The sequence below is a fragment of the Micrasema longulum genome, unplaced genomic scaffold (genome assembly GCF_059751315.1).
Source record: "Micrasema longulum isolate JH-2025_06_02 unplaced genomic scaffold, ASM5975131v1 h1tg000340l, whole genome shotgun sequence".
Lineage (NCBI taxonomy): Eukaryota > Metazoa > Arthropoda > Insecta > Trichoptera > Brachycentridae > Micrasema > Micrasema longulum.
In genome coordinates, this window is record NW_028277543.1 from 2,282,030 (window position 1) to 2,301,973 (window position 19,944).

The 19,944-nt window shown below is 31.3% G+C and overlaps 2 protein-coding genes across 3 annotated transcripts in view; both read left to right on the forward strand.

Annotated features, from left to right (window-relative positions):
- The first annotated feature begins 6,096 nt into the window (after positions 1-6,096).
- On the forward strand, positions 6,097-12,918 carry Dim1 (thioredoxin-like protein Dim1). The gene is made up of 3 exons (XM_088225277.1): positions 6,097-6,274; positions 8,151-8,287; positions 10,994-12,918. Exons 1-3 carry the CDS (start codon positions 6,197-6,199, stop codon positions 11,205-11,207), a joined length of 429 nt encoding a protein of 142 aa, XP_088081403.1. The 5' UTR covers positions 6,097-6,196; the 3' UTR covers positions 11,208-12,918.
- A 1,985-nt stretch (positions 12,919-14,903) lies between these two features.
- LOC148282342 (uncharacterized) overlaps positions 14,904-19,944 on the forward strand; it is a 50,082-nt gene continuing 45,041 nt past the window's right edge. For both annotated transcript variants that reach the window (XM_088225278.1, XM_088225279.1), the window contains exon 1: positions 14,904-15,334. The gene's annotated coding sequence lies outside the window, so the exon portion shown is untranslated. The remainder of the gene's footprint in view (positions 15,335-19,944) is intronic.

Here is a 19,944-nt window from a genome sequence, read left to right on the forward strand (position 1 = left end):
GGTTGATTTAAACTTGATTTTTGATCCAAGCCAAAGCACACTATTTAAAAAAATAATTGTATTGACAGGTTTTTGAACACCAGTGTTCCTTTATCAATGTGTAAAATTACCCCGATAATTAGTTTTTTTTAGCAATTAAAAATAATGTTATATTATACAAATTAATCCGCTTATTGTGATCACGATGGGACGTCTTGACAACATTAGGCAGAGAAAAAAAAAAATTCATAAACATTGCTGAACCAAAATTTGAATCTGACTAAAGCTAGGGTTTCCTAGGACAGCGGTGCCCGTATCTTAACGGCCGTAGTGAACGGCGATGCAGTGGACAGCCGTCGTAACGGTGACTAGAGAGTGGTTTCCTAGGAAAACGGTGTTAATAAATGTTATCAAAACCGTTTTCCTAGGAAACCACTCTCTAGTCACTGTTACGACGGCTGTCACCGCATCACCGTTCACTACGACCGTTAAGATACGGGCACCGCTGTCCTAGGAAACCCTAGCTTGACAGATGACTCTTATGTCAGGGTCTGGCATGTAAAACAAATTAGGGCCTGATTCTGTGAAATAACGTGGTACCCTAAAGTTGATGCTCGTTGCTCATCGTGTTTTAATAATTTGTTGGGTACTATTCTTTATTGAAAACCAGAAATAAGTTAGAATCGCCACGACAGAAAGCTGTCTGATAGTTAGCATATTATAGTCCTTAAAATATAGCTTGATTAAAATGACAGCTGCCAAACTAATGGCACTAGTGATAAGAAATTACTGATCATGTACCGATCAAATCGATTTTATCACTTTTTTCATGCAATCATGAAACTCTGTTTCCAAAAATTTAAATAAAAACGCAAACACAAGCCTATTATAGTGTGTTTCAGACAATTATTCACTAAAAAATAAGACATCAAATACTTTTATTCGTGAACAACAACAAATTAACTATTTTTTATTAGATCGATTTACATAGATCAATTTGTCCCGTCTCTGACATTTTTGCAAAATGACATAACCTTGTACAAACGTCGTTAATAAATAGGTTTGTTTTAGTTTTAAAGCTGATTTTATATAATTATGTCGATTTATATGTCAAGTATTGTTTAAAAAAAAAAAAATAACATGCCAGATACTAATGATTTTTCGTGTGTTAATATAAATCACTCCTTAGACATTACTACAAAGTTATGTCTTCACTTTTTCTGACAACTGTCATTCTAATCAAGCTATATTTTAAGGACTATAGTTGAATCAAATGGCAGTTATAGCCATAGAATTAAGAATAGTCCAGAAGGAGCGTAGAATCATATGTGAATACATCGGACTGAGTCTAAATGTGGTCAGCACATTTGCCTACATTTGCCCATTCAAGAGGTCACGTTTTCGATTTTCACCATTAAAGGGGTGTTTTCACACTAGAATATTTCTTAGTCCCCGGACTGCCACCTGAAACGTAAGACTGATCATCTTTTTTTTTAATATATGTTTCAACCCCTGTATTTAGTAGCCTTACGTGTCATGTACAAGGCTAAGGTACTCGGAAAAAAACGTTTTTGTTTATCTTGGAAATGGGATGCTCGATTACTGATTTTGGTTTATTATCTTTATGAGTCCAATCACCATTGTTGCAAAGTCCAAGAACAATGGCCCGTGATAACTACTTTTAATGACAGTGTGGATATCTGTTAAAAGATATCCCATCTTTCTTGCATTCTGCTTCAAGATTATGGCGTTGTGAACTGAAAAATTGGCACTGAAATAACAGATTTTCGATACTCTGTGAAGAAATGTCATCGCATGGACAATAGTCATCATTCCTTAATTTAAACCTATATAGGTAACTTCTCATAGCTCCTGTCAGGTAAAAAATACATCTTACCTTCATGTAACAAAAAATAAGATCAGGTTAAGCTGCGATTGGTGTACCAATGCAGTGCCCTATGCAACATTAGGTGTGGAAAGGGAATGATGATGACGATGTTTTATTATTTTTTTCTTTATTTATTTCAACAAAAACTCATACTTTATAACAACTTAAGCTAAGAAAACAGTTTATTTGGTGCTGAGGGTACTATTTGCAGCTGTAGTTCTCCTTAGTCCTTCAAGGCCCTTGATTTTCTGTTGTACAATTTTGCCCACAGCCTCGAGTATTCTTCCACGATGTTTTTTAGTTGTTGTGGACTCTATAAATAGTAATTGAATTGTTATTTCCAGAAACCCAATAAATGGTTAACTCAATGCAAAACGTCTCGTCACTTTAAAATTATTTCTAAAAATATACAACAACAAACCATCACGCCGTTTCCCCGTAGGGGTAGGCAGGAAGGATAGAACGCCATATCACTCTATCTTTGCATACATACCTCGCTTCCCATACATTCATACATCTTCTCATGCACGCACACCGATTATTCTCACTTTTGACATGTCCATCTTCAAGTATTTGATGGACTTGATCGTGCCATGTCTTTCTCCGTCTTTCTCGTTTTCTGCATCCATCAACATTCGCATCATAGATCCTTTTAGCCGTTCTTTCGCTGTCCATTAGTGCCCTATGCATCAGTAATTGCACAATGGGAATAATAATGAGATAAAAAGTATGCTACTTAAAAATTATTTACATATTTTATGCATAACAAATTGCGACAAAAGAAGTTAATACAAAAAATTGGACTGTGCTTAAAAATCCCACTGGAAATGGTGCTGTTATATCCACATATGTACTGTTTAATAATCAAAGTTCTATATTCTTAGTATGGCAAAATACGACTTCATTATTTTAAAAGATAGATATATTCTGTCTTGTGAAAAAGCCAAACAAAAGTTGAATAATTTCAGAACAGAACCCTTTTTTTTATAAAAGTGGTTTGGGAGAAAAGATTTTGAAGACAAGAATATTTTTTTTGTTAATTGAGTTTTATAGTTTAAATTGATAAATAAATAAATTGAACAATGTGTTAATTACCCATTGATTCAAACTACTTACCACCTGTTGCAAATGGTACTATAAATAGTAGAAGGCATGCGAATATTGCCATTTTGAAAATGATATAAATATTCATTTTTTAAATCTATCAATTTAATATTTAAAAAAAAATGGAATTGGCTCTTTAGACAAAATAACTAAATGAGTTAACTCTTCTAATCATTTTTTCTTATATTATTTTTTTTTAAATATTACAGGGTGTGTCAAAAATATTATACTTTCTCACCATGTATAAAATAATGTTCTCATGATATTTTTTTTTATTTTACAAATTTATTGCATAAAATAAGTATACATATTTAATAACAGGAAATCTACATAAAACTAGTGAATAGAAAATTAAAACGGAGTGTTCTCTGTTTAGGATAGTCTCCATCAAACATGGCTCAGCCCGTTCTAAGATGGAGATTTTTTTATCTTTTAAAGCATAAGTAGTTCTATACTAATATAACAATAACAAAAAAAAAACTAAGACTAATTAATTATGAATTCCTAGCTAATCAAATGTAAGAAATTAAAATCGTTATTATACAAATATATAGTGTATATTTGTGCCAAGAAAGTACAAACAATATGTGTACCGATTATATAAAGTACTACGTTTATTGATCTATATATATTTTTCAAAAAATTCTTTCGCTACACTATTAATATGTGTAGTTATTTTTATTTTAAAATTTGTTTTACATTTTGAGTCTTTTATATTTGGCAATAAACCATTAAATATTTTTGGAGCAATTACATTATATTGTTGATGCAAATGGGACAGTACAGTTAATTTGTGTTGCTGAACGAGTGTTTATATTTTGTTGGGTTCTTTTGACCTCACTTAATTAATCATAAAAATTAAGTGGTTTTGATGAAGTTTCTGTAGAACAAATCTTTTGAACTTTTTCAAAGATGGTGAATAGTAATTAAATGTTTACTACAATTATTATATGAAACAGTAACTTAACGATTCTCTTATTATATTAATCCAATAAAATATTTGATTACTTATTTATCTTGATTTTAAAATTTCTTTTTAAATTGTTTTAAAGTTTTACTGAATATGTTCATAATAGTATAAATTTTGTGAAAAGCAATTTTTTAAACAAAAAAATGTGTTCTTATCTCGTTCCTACTCAACACAGAGGACTTTGGTCCCATGGAGTTGGGTAAATAAATAAATATATATAAACATACATCGACAAAAAACATTCATCAATTTTAGTAGTAACTTTAAAATAAAACTTGCCGAGATATAAAAATTGGCCTATCGATTTTAAGTCACCTTACACTTCACGAATCCATTAAACATTTTATCTATCACACGATATGCATTAATTAAAATATTTTTATATAATTCGTGAATTGCGTGAGATATTAAAAATTTAATGGAGTATTTCTATACAGACAAAACAAAGTTGTAAAATCAGTTTTCGTTGAGGTTAAAAATAGAAATATGTTGAATTTTCTTTTCAAAAAATTTCCAGTCTGAAAAAAGCAGCCATTTGAAAAAAATTCACGTAGTTATTACGCTGGCCAAAAAGATTACACAATTTTGTTTCAGCAAAATATGCCTACTGAAGTGTTTTTTCGAAATGAAATGACTTATTTTTCCTTTTTCTTGTTAATAAAAAAATCTGTAAAAAATCCATCATAAAAAATTACATTGCTTGCAAATTACCTACATATTTTTTTTTTCAAATATTACTTAAGAGATATTGCCGGCGCATGACGATGTATTGAAAAAAATAGTCTCTTTCCCCACAAACTTTACTTTATGTCATGTAAATTTACTAAGACTTGATGAAATTCAATACAGATGGTTAAAAAGCTCGTTTAAAAAGAGTTACCCATCCATCATACGCGCAATAAAGTTGTAAATAAGTATGTATGTTAATAATTAGAATATAATATTTTAAGTTCGTCCGAACGTTTGCAGACAAGGAATAAATTTAACCCCCCCCCTTTTCAATGTTCGCCATCACCGTTGTAATATTTTAACCCTTTCAGTACCAGAGTGATACTAGCCGGTAAAATTTTTTTTTTTTGCATTTATGGATTCTGTGATTTTTTATCATATTTTTACAAAAACAAAAAATAAGAAAAGTTATGTACTTTACAAAAAAAATCATGTACTTGAGGAATGGCTTGGGGCTTAAGGGTGTAAAATAAAGAAACACAATATCAAAGGCATGTTTCATTATTTCATATTTTATATAAAAATAAAACAAAAAAATAAATTCTTAAATAACAAAATTTAAAAAATATATACTGGGTCCTGCTTCGTCCGCAAAACAAGAAGGTTGACCTCGTTTTTGAGTTTCATCTCGTGTAAAAATAAGCGCCTTAGCAATTTCTGCACGAAATTTTATCAGAGCCTTGGATTTTTTATCTAATTGACACGAATGTCGTTAATATACAACAGCCAAGCATTAACTACTTAATAATATTATTTATTAAGTAGTTAATGCTTGACTTAATAATATTATTTGGATGTCTTTATAAAATTTATATATATGAACCAATATATAAGTCTTTAATTAGTGATAAAATTAGTACCAAATCACATAGAAAGTTGATGTGTATCTAGCATACAACACCTTTTTACTATTAATGTAATTTCTAAAGTACATGAATTCTTTGATCGAAAAATGATACACAAATAATTATTTATACCTCAAAATTACATAAATATTTAAGTTTATACATTTATAAATATTTTTCAAATATTCACAATACGTACAAGTAATATCTTACCTTATAAAAAAGTTTAAATCCTTGTAACGCCAAGCCAATTTAAATTGCCAAAACCGTCGTTATAAAACCCAAATGACAGAACAAGCATGAGCTACTAATATAAAAGTATATTTTTTCATGTAGAGTATATCTTTGACTAGATGTGTACAAAAAATGAGGTAGGTTGGTTAAAAAACTAACGAGGTATAATTATTTTTCTTTGTGTACCTGAGGAATGACGCTGGTAAAGAAAAGGGTTAATAAGAATGTTATTTTTTATACAATACACAATATATGGTAACATTGACGTGATTTTTCTATGGAAAATTTAGAAATCCATAGATGTATCACTGGACGATTAAAAATATCTGTCAGCCGCTGCAAGATATCTGTAGTCTGTGGTCTGTGGTCAGCCGTCTGTCAAGTGTCAACGTTTGTTGTCGTTTTATTTAAATCCATTAGTAATATATCTTTATAAACCCATTTAATATGTCGTATATGCTTGGCCATTTACACAATGGGTGGCAGGTTGACCAAGCAATTCTTTCAGAGGAAGATAGAGTCGTGGTGAGTTTCACATCATTATATATAAAGTTAGGTTATACTTTTCTAATCGTTACAATGTTGTTTATTTTTAATTTGGACGAAATTTTTTTAATTTCGTTGTAAGTATGTACAAATAATCCGTGTCCGGGTGGACGAAGAGTACAATTCTGCGTGTGAAATAGAACCAGCAAATAAGTTAGCATTTTTTAATTGATAGCTACTCTCAGGTAAAAATCCTGAATAAAGAATTCTAGCGGAGATAGTGTTTGGCGCATTCGCCTACCATGATTGAGGTCCCGGGTTCGATTCCTGTGAAGGTGGACATGTGATATTGATTTAAATGGTGGTTTTACACTACAATAATTTACTGTCCCTGGACTGGCACCAGAATCGTAAGATGGATCACCTTACCTTCACGTAACAGATGAACAATACACGCTGCATTTGATGTACAAATGCAGGGCGCTATGCACTACAAGATTTGAATAGGAATATTATGATCCATACAGTTAAACATTGTGTATCTTTTAGAAAATAATATTTAACTTTAAGGAACCTGTTTTAGATTATAAAAATGAAATGTAAATAAAATGTAATATGTAAAACGAACTCCCCTTTTAAACACGAGTTTTTATTCTATTAGAGGTAGAAATGTTATTATTAATTATGTATGTACAAAACATTTGTAATTTTATACTTATTTTGTAAACAATTTTTTCAATCAATTTTTTCAATAAAAATTTTCTATAAAATATTTAGGTATATCTTGTTTGAAATTTTTTCATAAGATTCACACTACGTTTGTTTTTAATATTTACATCGTGTACAGTACGTAAAATTTGTATACGATATAAATAGTAGGGCCAATTTAATCGGTCACGTTTGACATTTGTCGGTTTTGGCTTCATAGTGAGGTGACCTGCTTAAAAACATCGATTAAAGTGAATGAATCGATTCGGACTTCAAACATAATATATGTGAATTGAATTCAATTACTATGAAAAAGTACTTATAGGTACTGTAATTTTATTTTAAAAATCATAAGTCGAATCCCCGTGCCATTATTATTTTATATCGTAATTTTAAAGAACAAAATAAGATAAGTACATAATTTAACAAAATTATCAATATTCGATTTTTCTGGGTAACATTTATTTAACTTTCTGTACATAATGTTATTTGTACATTGGCGGGCTTATTGCCAAATAGCAATTTCTTCCAACCAACCAATAAAATAAAAGTTTTATTTTTATAATTCAAGTTACAGAACATATTCAATAGAAAAAAATATTAAAAAGCTAAAGATGTACAAAAATATAAATAAACATATTAGTTTATAAATTACCTTAAAACCATTACTCAATGGGAAAAAGGAAAAAAAAAGAAAGAGGAAAAAGGAAAAGAGGAGAGATTAAGGAAGAGAAAGGAGATGTTTCTTCAGACGTGATTTAAACAGAGATGATGTAGTAACATCTGTGATGGTGGATGGGAGATGATTCCACAGTCGAGCCGCATGGACACTATATGAGTGAGAGAAGAAAGAGGAATTGTGGATGGGTATTAAGAGAGTGCCTTGAGAAACATTCCTAGTTTTTAAAAAGAAAAAGGGTTCACTGATGCAACATTGTAACGACGTTTAGAACAGAAAAAGTTTATTATGTTTAGAATGGTTTATTAGTGAAAGCAAATTGTAAAATTACCTTCTTTTGTCATTATTACAATAAATATGTAATCGTAATTGAAAAAAGTTAAGCAATTGTGCAGTTCTAAATTCGAAAAGATAAATAATATTTTATTACCGCCCTTACAAGGTTATGTTGTTGAATTTTGAAGAAGTGTCGAATGTGACCTATTAAATTGGCCCTACTGTAATTATAATGTGAACTTCTAATTCCAGGTAATCAGATTTGGTCACGATTGGGATCCAACATGTATGAAAATGGATGAAGTTCTTTATAGTATAGCTGAGAAAGTAAAGAATTTTGCAGTCATTTACTTAGTTGACATCACCGAAGTTCCTGATTTTAATAAAATGTAAGTACAGCCATTAAAATTAATCTATTGATTTTGGTTTTCATATTTATTTATTCATGCTTTTTTTTAGTTAGTTCATAACATCTTAAGAACTAATATAAACTTTTATTTACATAACTATTTTTTTTTTAAATTTCTTAAGAATGTATTTTTTCAAATTAATTAAAAAATAGTCCAATTCCTTCTATTTCTTTTATATTTTGAGGTAACTCATTTTATTTATTTATACTTTTACATCGTTTGTATTATTTTTTTATACAGAATAATGTTCCCTTACTGGGTGTCCCGTGCCGAGGGAAACATTTTACAAAATGTGAAACATGCCCAAGATTAGCCATTTAACAAAGTTAAGATAATAATAACAATAAAAAAACGTAATTAATCTAATTATCATTAATATAATAAACAATAAAAAACTAAAATAATTATAAAAAATATATTAACATATTACAACAGAGATGAAGAACATTTAAGAGAAGGTAATATAGAAGTTCAGGCATCTACAGGGCTTATGACCTGTCAATGGCTGGTTTAAGTGGCCACTTTACACACTGTGTAACATTCACCATTCTGCCTATATTTGAACATCTATATTCCTTCAATTCTTTCAAAATATTGTTGATAAAAAATATAACCAATTTATATAGACCAAAAGAACAAATTTCATAAACAGTACACACATTTTACCTATTTGGCTTGATCCACTCATCGATGCGTGTGCAACCCACCTCCACCATCCATTTCTTAATAGCAATTTTATATTGTGAGAACTTACTGATTGTCCTTATGGATAATGGAAGTAGATTGTACACTTTAACCAAGTAGTACGCCAATCCTCTTTGACCAAAGGTTGTATTTATTTTTTTATTTTTTTGCAGCATCAGGCTGGAGTATCTAGTAACTCTTGTATTTGTAACGGAAGGTAGAGAATAATGTTTACATGCGTATAGTAACAAAGCTTTTACATAAAGTTGATTTACAGATTTTACATTAAGATTTTCAAATATACCGAGGGAGCTAGCTTCAAGTACAGCTTCAATCCCTTGTACAACGAGTTTTGAGATTCTGTTTTTCTCCTCATTGGTAACTCGATCTTTTTTATTTCCCTTGTTTCAAATGTATGACATTGTTGGTTAAATTTTATTTTCTTAAAATATTTTACTCACCCCCTTAATTATTTTATGTATAAAAATTGCTACATTATATTTTACTTGCTGCTTTATTGTGAGTAAGCCAATTTCTTTGTGCATTCTTTCTAAATTAGAACACATATTTCTTTTGAGTATAATCCTCATAGCCTTATTTGGAAGAATTTGTATATTTTTAATTTCCCCTTCATTACAGTAATTTATGTGTGGACATATTACATACTACATGTGGAAATACTACTCTTTACATCTATTACATTTTGTAATATTCCCATAAATATATATTTTTTGTTACATATTGAGAATGTGCTTTGAAATTCTATAATTTAATCTAAATTCTATAGTGCTTTGAAAATATTGTGAGAGTTAAGAGGAAATGCGGTCTGACTTTTCTTCATATAAACGTATTCCCTTATTTTCTCCCTGGACTATGCCACTATTTATAGATATTTACTATTGCCGTGTCTATTGTTTTGCTTTTTTGATATATTGTCTCTTATGGTAACTAGGACCACCCAAAATCCATAAAAGCGCACAGTTTGATCTGCTTTCTTTAATATACAAATATGATAAATAATTTCGAAAAACGGAAAAGGTACTGATACAGAAAATTTATCATCCATCCATTATATATATTATGCATCAACTCTACAGTCCAGACCTGGCACCAAGTGACTGTCTATAGCTTATGCGCTTGGCTTCAATAGAGGCTTTTTTGCCAATAGGGACAAGGGCTTCTACGAGAAGAGCATTAAGAAGTTGGATTCTCGTTGGCAACAAGTTACCGAACAGAACGGCGCATATTTGACTTAAATCGGATGATTTTAACACTTTTTATGAAGCATTGAAATAAAGCAAAAAATACAAAATTACTTTTTCCAAACCTAATATTAAGAAAAACATTTAAGTTTGTAAGTGAAAATTCTTGATGGAAGTTCATTGTAATTTATTTTATAAACTTGATATTCCAAATTTTTGGATTTAAGTATCACTCATCTTTTATTTATCTAATATACTAATATTAAGACACATTATTCTGTATTCCACTGTCTTTTTTTTATATAAATCTTTGATTTACTGGCCTTACTCGCCGATATAATATTTGAATGTTTCTAGCACTAACTTTGTTAAATAAAGTGGTTCATAAAACTCTTTGCTTTATGAATTTTTTAAAATGTTTTTTTTTCCACCACAACAGGCCAGGAGGCCCAATTACAGTGGTGAATTACATCACAGAATACCCACGCTTGAGAAAAATCGTGTTCTTACCGGGAATCGAACCCGGAACCTCCCGTGTATGAGTCAAGCGTTTTGACCACTACACCACGGAGGCTTTAGCGAACATTTTAGGTGGAGAAAATATTTTTTAATTACTATTTTTTTTAATGTCACAATACAGGTGTAGTTACCCTTTTACATTGCACCTTTAGTTCTGAGTTGTTTTACTTAGATGTCCTATAAAAAATTGTTTTAAACATATATAAAATAAAACTATGCTCATTGATAAATTATGTAACATACCCTATGAAAAACTTATAGATTTGTTTTTTTCCTACAGGTATGAGTTGTACGATCCATGCACTGTCATGTTTTTCTTCCGGAATAAACACATCATGATTGATTTGGGAACTGGTAATAACAACAAAATCAATTGGACTCTTGAAGACAAACAAGAAATGATAGACATCGTAGAAACTGTATACAGAGGGGCTAGAAAAGGAAGAGGTCTCGTAGTTTCTCCGAAAGATTATTCAACAAAATATAGATATTAAAAGTTCTGCGGAATTGTGACATTTAGAAACATTGGCGGAAGTCTGAAAAGACAAACTCGAAAGCAGAAAAATCAATGTTGAGGAGATCCAAAAGCCTAAGTGTTATTGCGTCCTTGGTCTCGATTACAATGTGAAGATAACAGAGTTAAAATTGAATTTTCTCTATGAAAATTTGAAGTATCTTTGTCAGTAGCTGCTATTAAACTTGTTTATTTATTTTTTCAAACATGCATATTCAATTTTACTTTATAGACAACTGAAGATAATTCTGCTAACTTCTGATTGTAATCGGAGTCCCGGGGGACTCTGTCAGTTAGAGAAAAGTGAACTAAATTTTCGTAAATAATAAAAACTATGCGGGGGAAGAGGAAGTATGGACAGATGCCAACATGTCATCCCAACTCCTCGGATCCCCTCAATGTTTCTGTTTTTTTTTTAATAAAAAAAATATGTACAAATAATTACAAAAAGATATCAAATTTATGCATTTAATAATCGAAGAATGTAAACATGTGGTATTATAGATTTTCAATCAGGCGGAATGGTGAATGATACGAAGTGTGTAAACTTATACATTAGCCTACATGACTGGTTATAAGGTTTATAAATGGATACCCAATTTCAAAAAATGCCTAAGTCCATTTTTGTAGTTCTGAGATATTTCAAGTTTAAGTGTTTATTTTGTTCCTAAAATATTAAATGATAGAATTTCGGAAAATTGAAAATACGTATTGTAAACTTTTTCTTCTTCTTTATTTTAAGATAAAAAAATACAAAATTGTTACATGTTTAGTTGCAAAATTATTGCTTGTAAAAAAGTGGACTTAAGCCTAAGGTCAGAACTTAGGGATTTTTTAAAAGTATTTAAATCCCACAGTTTTGGCAAGCCGGACTTTACACAGAATTTTCCTAATGGAAATAATGGATCACATTTCCGGGTTAATTCCGTCGAATTCCATCATGTTTGCGGGAACACAAAATTAAACCAAAAAAACTCAAATTTACTCGATATATTTGCTCTCCATGTGGTGTAGGATTATGTCTTAAATCCTGTTACACGTGTGCAAAATTTAAAATCCATTTTGTCAATAAACATCAATTTCACCTCGTAATTTTTTTTTATTATTAAGTGATAAAGAACATGTCAAGTGTCAAAAACCATCAATTAACCAGTAAAACCCATTTTAATAAGAGCTTTTGAAGTGTCCTAGTACAGATAAAAAAAATATTTTGCTAATTGGCCCAGTATTCCAATATTACTGCTCTGAGGTATCATATGTCATTCAAGATGGCGGTACGGTTACAAGTGGTAAAATAAATATTCAATCAAAAGCAGCCGCGGGAATGGTTTGATAAGAAATTACAAGACCGTCGCCCCCAGAAGGTTAAAGGACTGAAGAATTTTTTCTCGGGGAAAAAACTCTTGGACTATTTTAAGGACTTTTAGGAAATAATATTTTTTTAATAATTTTTCAAAAACTAAATTCCATATGGGTATTCTTTATTGAAAAATTAATTAGGTAAATGTTCACAAAATGCTCTACACGGCAGTGTTGCCAACTCAAAACCGATAAAATAAGAGTTAGGCATTTTTTTAAATTGGGCATCCAAATGGGTAGACTTCCGAAGTCCTCAATTTCTTATTATCGCACCCAAAGTTTTATGTAAAGAATTTTGTATTATGTATTTAATAAATTACTGTAATAGTAAATTAGTGTTTGATTGCTAAAATTATTTTATTCCTTATTTCTTGCCTCTTCCCAGTTCACCTAGTGTCGGATGACGATGAATACTCAGGATTCTGCTCTGCGATAAATTTCAAACTCGATAGCTCCCTAAGGCAGGCATTCTCAACCTTTTTCTTCGGGCCACATTTCAAGAGTAATAATATGACACGGGTTTATAGAGTCGCCCATATGGACCAAAACCATTATATCGAGCCATAATCGGCAGAACAACATAAGTGACAATATGTGAATTCTGCAGAAGGTTTTTAAATTTTTTTTAAACATGTATTTTTTTAAATAATTCGGTAAATGAGATTTATAATGGTTGGTTACTGCCAATACTGAAATGACAGCTTAATTGTTTAAATACCTTCCGCTTTTAAGATAGTGGCGGTAACACGTTTTGCCTATAACTCTGACAGAGGTGCGAGCTAGCGTAATCGCCTGCATTGTCGTCGGTTACGTTGTTTTGCTTAGCTTAAAAATAATATGTCAACATATATATATATTTTTTTTTAAGACTAATGATGCGGAGTAATACATAGAAAACTACAATTGGCCTATAATTTTGGTTTACTTATAAATATTGTATTTTTTGTTGTTGTTTCCTTTTAATAAATAAAATAAATATCCTTAAATGTGGCAGGTGAATTTTATAAAGCTACGATGTTTTTAACACTTGTGCAGGGGGCAGTAAGGAACACTTTTCCGTAAAAAAACACAATTTGCCAAAAATGTCGCTTACGTTGTTGAGCCGATTATGGCTCGAAATAATAATGTATTATTTTTTTTGAGGTTATTATTTTTTATGAATACTATTTCAGCTTGTGTTTCATCATACCTTGAAATTAATTGTGTTTGGTAGGTTCAATATTTGAAGATGGACAAACTTCAGAATAATCGTTGTGCATGCATGATATGCCTGAATGTAGAGGAAGTGAGGTCTATATGCAATGATATGTGGCGTTTTATTCAAAATGCTTCATGACTTTTTTGTTTTTAATATATTAACATACTTGAAATAATAATCCTTCTGGTAAATTGAAAAATCTGAATGTTTCCAATCATGCGATAATACAAAGTTTGAAAAAGTTCAGTGGTATTTTAAATGTTTTTAATATACTATCAAAATAAGCCAAATAAAAATAAAAACATGTTTTGTATTATTGTCGCTATGATTTTTTAAAGTTAGGTAATTTTGAAATTATTTAGTCCGTGATGTGATGATGAGTTTTCTTGACATTTAAAAGTAGGACCCTATAGCTGTCAAAATACACTAAACATAGAAAAAAATGCTACCTGAAAACTGGAAAATTATCACAACACAACAACGCTATAATGAGGAACTTCAGCCATACAGGAAATTGGATACAATAAATGTTTTCTTGCGCGCGGTAAAAATTGGATCATTAAATTACATAGCAAAGTTTCTTGAAAATTTACGAAAAAAATATTGTAATAAAAACGAACTACTTTGAACGACGTCACTGGTTCATATGAATCAACCAATAGTAAGGGAGTTATGGAGGATTTCCGGTTTGTTTACCGTCAACGGACCAATGGTCAGAACGAGAATAAGCGGAAGAGAACCTCTGACGTCACACGCGGAGTTATTTTATATGATATATAAAAAATGAAAAAAACCATTTTTGGCTTAATTTAAAAGTCAATTAACAAATTAAAAAAACCGCTGAATTTCCTCATTGATTGGTAATTGTTCCCACGAACTTGTGACGTTTCAAAGTAGTTAATTTCTATCAAAACCGCTTTTACCAAGTGTAAGAAAACATTTTTATGTCCGATTTCCCGTAGCACTGAACTCCCTCATTTAAAAGTTAAAATAATTTGAATTCAATAAAATTCAGAATCTTAAATATTTACGACGCGTAGTTTAACGTTTTCCCGCTAGGTTCGCTGCATATTTTGTTGTTCTAGCATTCAGCTGTTTTCTTCTCGTTTTCCGAATTTCAGTCTTTGTAACAACGTGGAGCAGTTGCACGCTTTTTCGCACGCAGTTTTCAACACATTTCATTGTACAAACCGGTCTAACGGTAGTGGTATCTTTTAAAAACCTCAGTAAATCCCGTAAAAAACACAAATCTGTCGCGCAATAATGTTAGACCGAATTATTTCATTGTTTTCGGAGTGCGGTTTTCTGTCCGAAGAAATTGCATCGTAACGGTCGCCGTCTTTGCCGGACTTTTATTTTCTTGTGTTTTTGTCGGAAATAGACGCCACAATTTGTGTCAGACAGACAGTCTTCGCTCGAATGATTCCTAATTGTTCTTTTTCGACAAGAGAGTGGCACTGTACCGTCAATATTTCTGCTTTGTGATTTAAGTTGACTTCAATTTAGTTTACGAGACTCGCAGTTAGAAGAAAAGAAACTTCGCATAAAAAGTAAGTCAACTTGTTCAAACTCACCTTTTGATATTGTTACCATTTTAATAATTACTGTGCCCCGTCGGATGAATAATACAGTTCTGTGTGTGAAATAAAACCAGAATCCTGGACGAGTGTTTTCCACTCGACGGCTGCTCATATAAAAACTCTGAATGCGGAAATCGAGTGCCGATAAGTCAGCCTCGTTTTGAAGTGCTTGGCGCGTTCGCCTACCATTCTTGAGGTCCTGGGTTCAATTCTTAGTAAAATTGGACGTGAAATATTGATTTTAAAGGTTGTTTAAATTGCAATATTTTATTGTTCCTGGACTAGCACATGAGGCGCAGGACTGATCACTGATCACCTTACCGTCATGTAACAGATGGTCAAAATACGCTGCATTTGGTTTATCACTGGGTGTGAAAAGCGGAATCATGGTGATGATTAATTATGTCCAATTTTATTATTTAAAGAAAAAAAAATACTCGAGTTATTATTATCTCTCTCTCTTCAATTCGTGCCTCATGTCTGAGGATGGTGATTACACCTGACTCCAGACATGGCTCGTCTGTGGACAGTCTTTCTCCATCTGGAACGGTCTTGTGCACTTCTATAGGCATTCCTCAGTGATGATTCTGTTAATTCAGTGACTGTGCCGCTCCATCTTGTCGGTTGACGTCCACGCGACCTTGTCCCTTCGACAGTTCCCAAGAGAATAGTTGTCTCCAAACTATCAGAGTTCCCCCTGGAAATATATCCAAAGAACTGCAGGATTATTTTCTCGCACATGAATGTCAGTCTTACTCCTCTATCCAGATCCTGGAGTATAGATGTATTCGTACGTCTGGCCGTCCACGAAGTCCGCAGCATTCGCCGCCAGCACCACATTTCGAAAGCTTCGATTTTTTTCTTTTCAGATTCTTTCAGTGTCCAACACTCCACACCGTACATGAACACGGAGAAAATCAAGGCCTCCACCAGTCTCTTTTTGGTGTTAATGGTTATACTGCGATTTTTAAAAATCTTATTATCTACCGAAACATTGAAATTTTCAGACCTTTTCCTAAAAGTCGTAAATAACTTTTTCTGGAAAAATTGGAATCGAGTTATGGTACGGTGGGATTTGAATTTCAGACCTTTGATACTTGGGTCAAAACAACACTATCCCGGGACTACAACACGTTTCAAAATGATTTTAATAATTTATGCAGATATTCAATTCTATAGAAATTGCAAATAAAAAAAACGGAACTAGAATTTTGAATCTACTTATTTCATATGTTATCATGTATAAATAGCAATTTAACACATTTTCTAAATTTTATCAGAAGAATCTGTTTAAAATAAAATTATTTATAACACTAGCTGACCTGACAGACGTTGTCCTGCCCGAAAGTCGGCTTGCCTTGGAAAAAGACATTTCATTGATAATTAGGTACCTAAATACTTGTTTGTGATTGAATTCCAAAACTAAAAATTGTCAATATTAAAACAATATTGAATTTCAGTAGGTACTTGTTTATGGTTGAATTCCAAATCATAAAATATTTTTTTTTTTCAAATATGGCATTCTTTTTGCAAACGTCAAGCTCCGGTCGTCTTACCAACAAAGGGGTGTACTTATGCAGGAATACGATTTTTTAAAATGTGTTGAATTCAATATTATTTTAGTATTACCAAAAATCCAATTAAAATAACTAAATGGGTAGAAGTTATGAGGAATTTAAGGAAAGAATCTGATTGAGATCCACCAAAAACAAATTTTATCTGTAAACATTTAAAAACAAACTTTTTTTACACACAAAAAAACAACATCTTTCCATCTTTTTGCAAATGTATTCTCCTCGAATGCAACCCTGGTAGATCGATAAATAAAACATTTATGCTCCCAACTTCTTTTTTACATATTCGATTGGAGATTTTAATATCTACGAACACGCACAGTGCAAAGATCTATATTTCCCTGAAAACCGCACGTAAATCGGTTAAGCCGTTTAGGAGGAGTACGGTGACATCACACGTACAGAGGAATTATATATATATATAAAGATTAGACGGAAAACAACTTAAATTTCCAAATAAATAATTTATTGCCGAACATGCTAACTGAGCGCTATATGCACGATTAGATGCAGAGTCTATATGAGTCATAATTCTTAGTTTTACCGACAAAAAGATTTTTTTTTTTTAAATACTAGCGTTTTTATAATTTACCCAAATATTTTAATTTTTTGGCCATTCTCAACGAGTTATAAATAACTCACTATTAAAAAATGGAAATCAAGTTAAGGTAGAGTGGGGTTCAAACCCCAGATCTCTGATCCGCGAGTCCGCAGCACTAGCCACGGGACCACTACCTGATATATTTTAATGTAACTAAAATCCCAACAAGCCATATAAAGTGGCTTCGTGAATTTTTAGTTACTTGTAAAAATAAATAAATGTTAAAAGTGTAATAATGTAAAAATAAATAATTTACAGAAGAGAAAAACACTCGATTAAATTAATAAAACACAAAAAAATACAAATTTTCAGACGTAATTCTCCTTAGTGGTATTTTCGATGATTTTCTTGTGAATATTGAATATTTCCATAAACATTTCGCCAAACTTTGCCCGGAAAAAATATTGACGTAATAAATTTGTATGCAAAATTAGGTTCTATTTTATTATCGACGGCGTGGAATGGTGTCCCGATTTTTTTTAATAAAGCATGTCTCATGAATTTGTGTTGAAAAAGAATTTGATTTTTGTTTGTGCCTAGAATAATTTTATGTTATGGGGCACGTACCCATCTACATTTGAACAAGGATTATTACGGGAGTTAAAAAATACTCTCACATCTCACAACATCTTCGAGATTTGCACTAGTTATGCCCAGAGATAATAAAATATAAGCTCTGCTGGACAAAATTCGAATCCCTTCATAAAATTGCTCCGACATACCAATCGGACCTCTGTAAAAGGGAAAATATACTGTCAAAGAAAATCTACTATTAGATCAGCATTTGATTCAGGCAGAGGAAAACTTGTCGATCTTCGGCGCTGCCTAAACACTAGGTTTGGAGATCGGCCCCTCTGTCTTGAACCTAGTTTTTTATTGAAAAGAATTGTTGACAAAATAAGTATTAAATTATAATAAATAGTTTGTACATACAAAATTAGTAATAACGTTTTTACCTCTCCGACAGAGTGAAAACTCGTGTTTAGAGGAGAGTACGTTTACATTAATTTTTTTAAAAAATATATTAGTATGTATTATATTTTACGTACATTTCATTTTTACTATCTAAAACAGGAGTACGTTTACATTTTTTTGTCCCTGTCACATCCGAAACCACGATGATCAGTATGAGCAAGAAGACATATTGGCACATTAAAATAAATTTTTAGAACGAATAAAATATTAAAAAATAAAATATTAAAAAGAACAAATAGGTGCTTACTTCTGCGGGGGAGTTACGAGGAGGGGGAAGGGGGGAGTCTGATATACCGTCAACCGCGCGGCGGCGCCCCCTCGCTTCTCCCCTGCAGAAGTACGCAACCATTTGTTATTTTTAATATTTTCTTTCAAAAAAATTGTTCGTTCTAAATATTTTTTTAAATATGCCAATATGTCTTCTTGCCCATACTGATCATCGTGGTTTCGGATGTGACAGGGTTTAAAGAACACCATGTATTTGTATTTTATTTTATTTACAATTCATTTTTACTAAAACAGATTCCTTAAATTAAGATATTATTTATTTATTTTATTTATTTGACACTTTATATACATATACAATAAATATACATATAAGGGCGGGCATATTGCCTTAATGCAATTTCTTACTACCTACCCAAACCGTTCGGTTTGAGAAAATTATAAATACATGGACATATTGAATCTTACAATTTTATACAATTATTATATGCCAAAAGATACACAATTTTCTACTGTATGGAGTTCAGGCTAGGGTGGGTCTCTTGTGTTTTTTAAATTTAGATTTTAATGTTTTAATATTTGCAATTGATTTTGAACACCTGAGTTGAGAGGTGGAAATGCCAAAAAAAAGAAGAAGCAGAAGAATATGTTACCACAGTAAAGAGAAAAAATAATAAATTATATAAGATAACAATATTAAGGTTAAGGGATGAAGTATGAGGAAATAGAGTGGAGGAGATGAATTTTTATAATATAGTTGACCGATTCGAAATGTTGAAGTGCTAATAACATGAACATAATTAAAGGTACATAAAATTATTACACACTGACAAATGTTTCATTTTACAGTGTTAAAATAGATCCTCTTCCTTAAGCACGGTAGGCGAACGCGCCAACCACTACCTTTTTAGGGTTTGATTTCTGGCAAGGTCGACATAAAATATTTTTGCCTTAAAATGTGGTTTTCCACTGCAGTATTTACATGTATCTGAAGCAAAAAACTGATCACCTTACCTTTATTTAACAAATATTAATGTGACTGTGCATTTAGTGTACCAAAGCAGTGCCCTATGTATACTGGTTACAAATAGGCAAATGGTGCTGAAATATTTTAAATAATGCGACGGTATTGTTGTATCCATTTTATTGTTCTTATTGATAATTCTTATTATTTCTTATTTTTAATCACGTTTTGTTTTTTATAA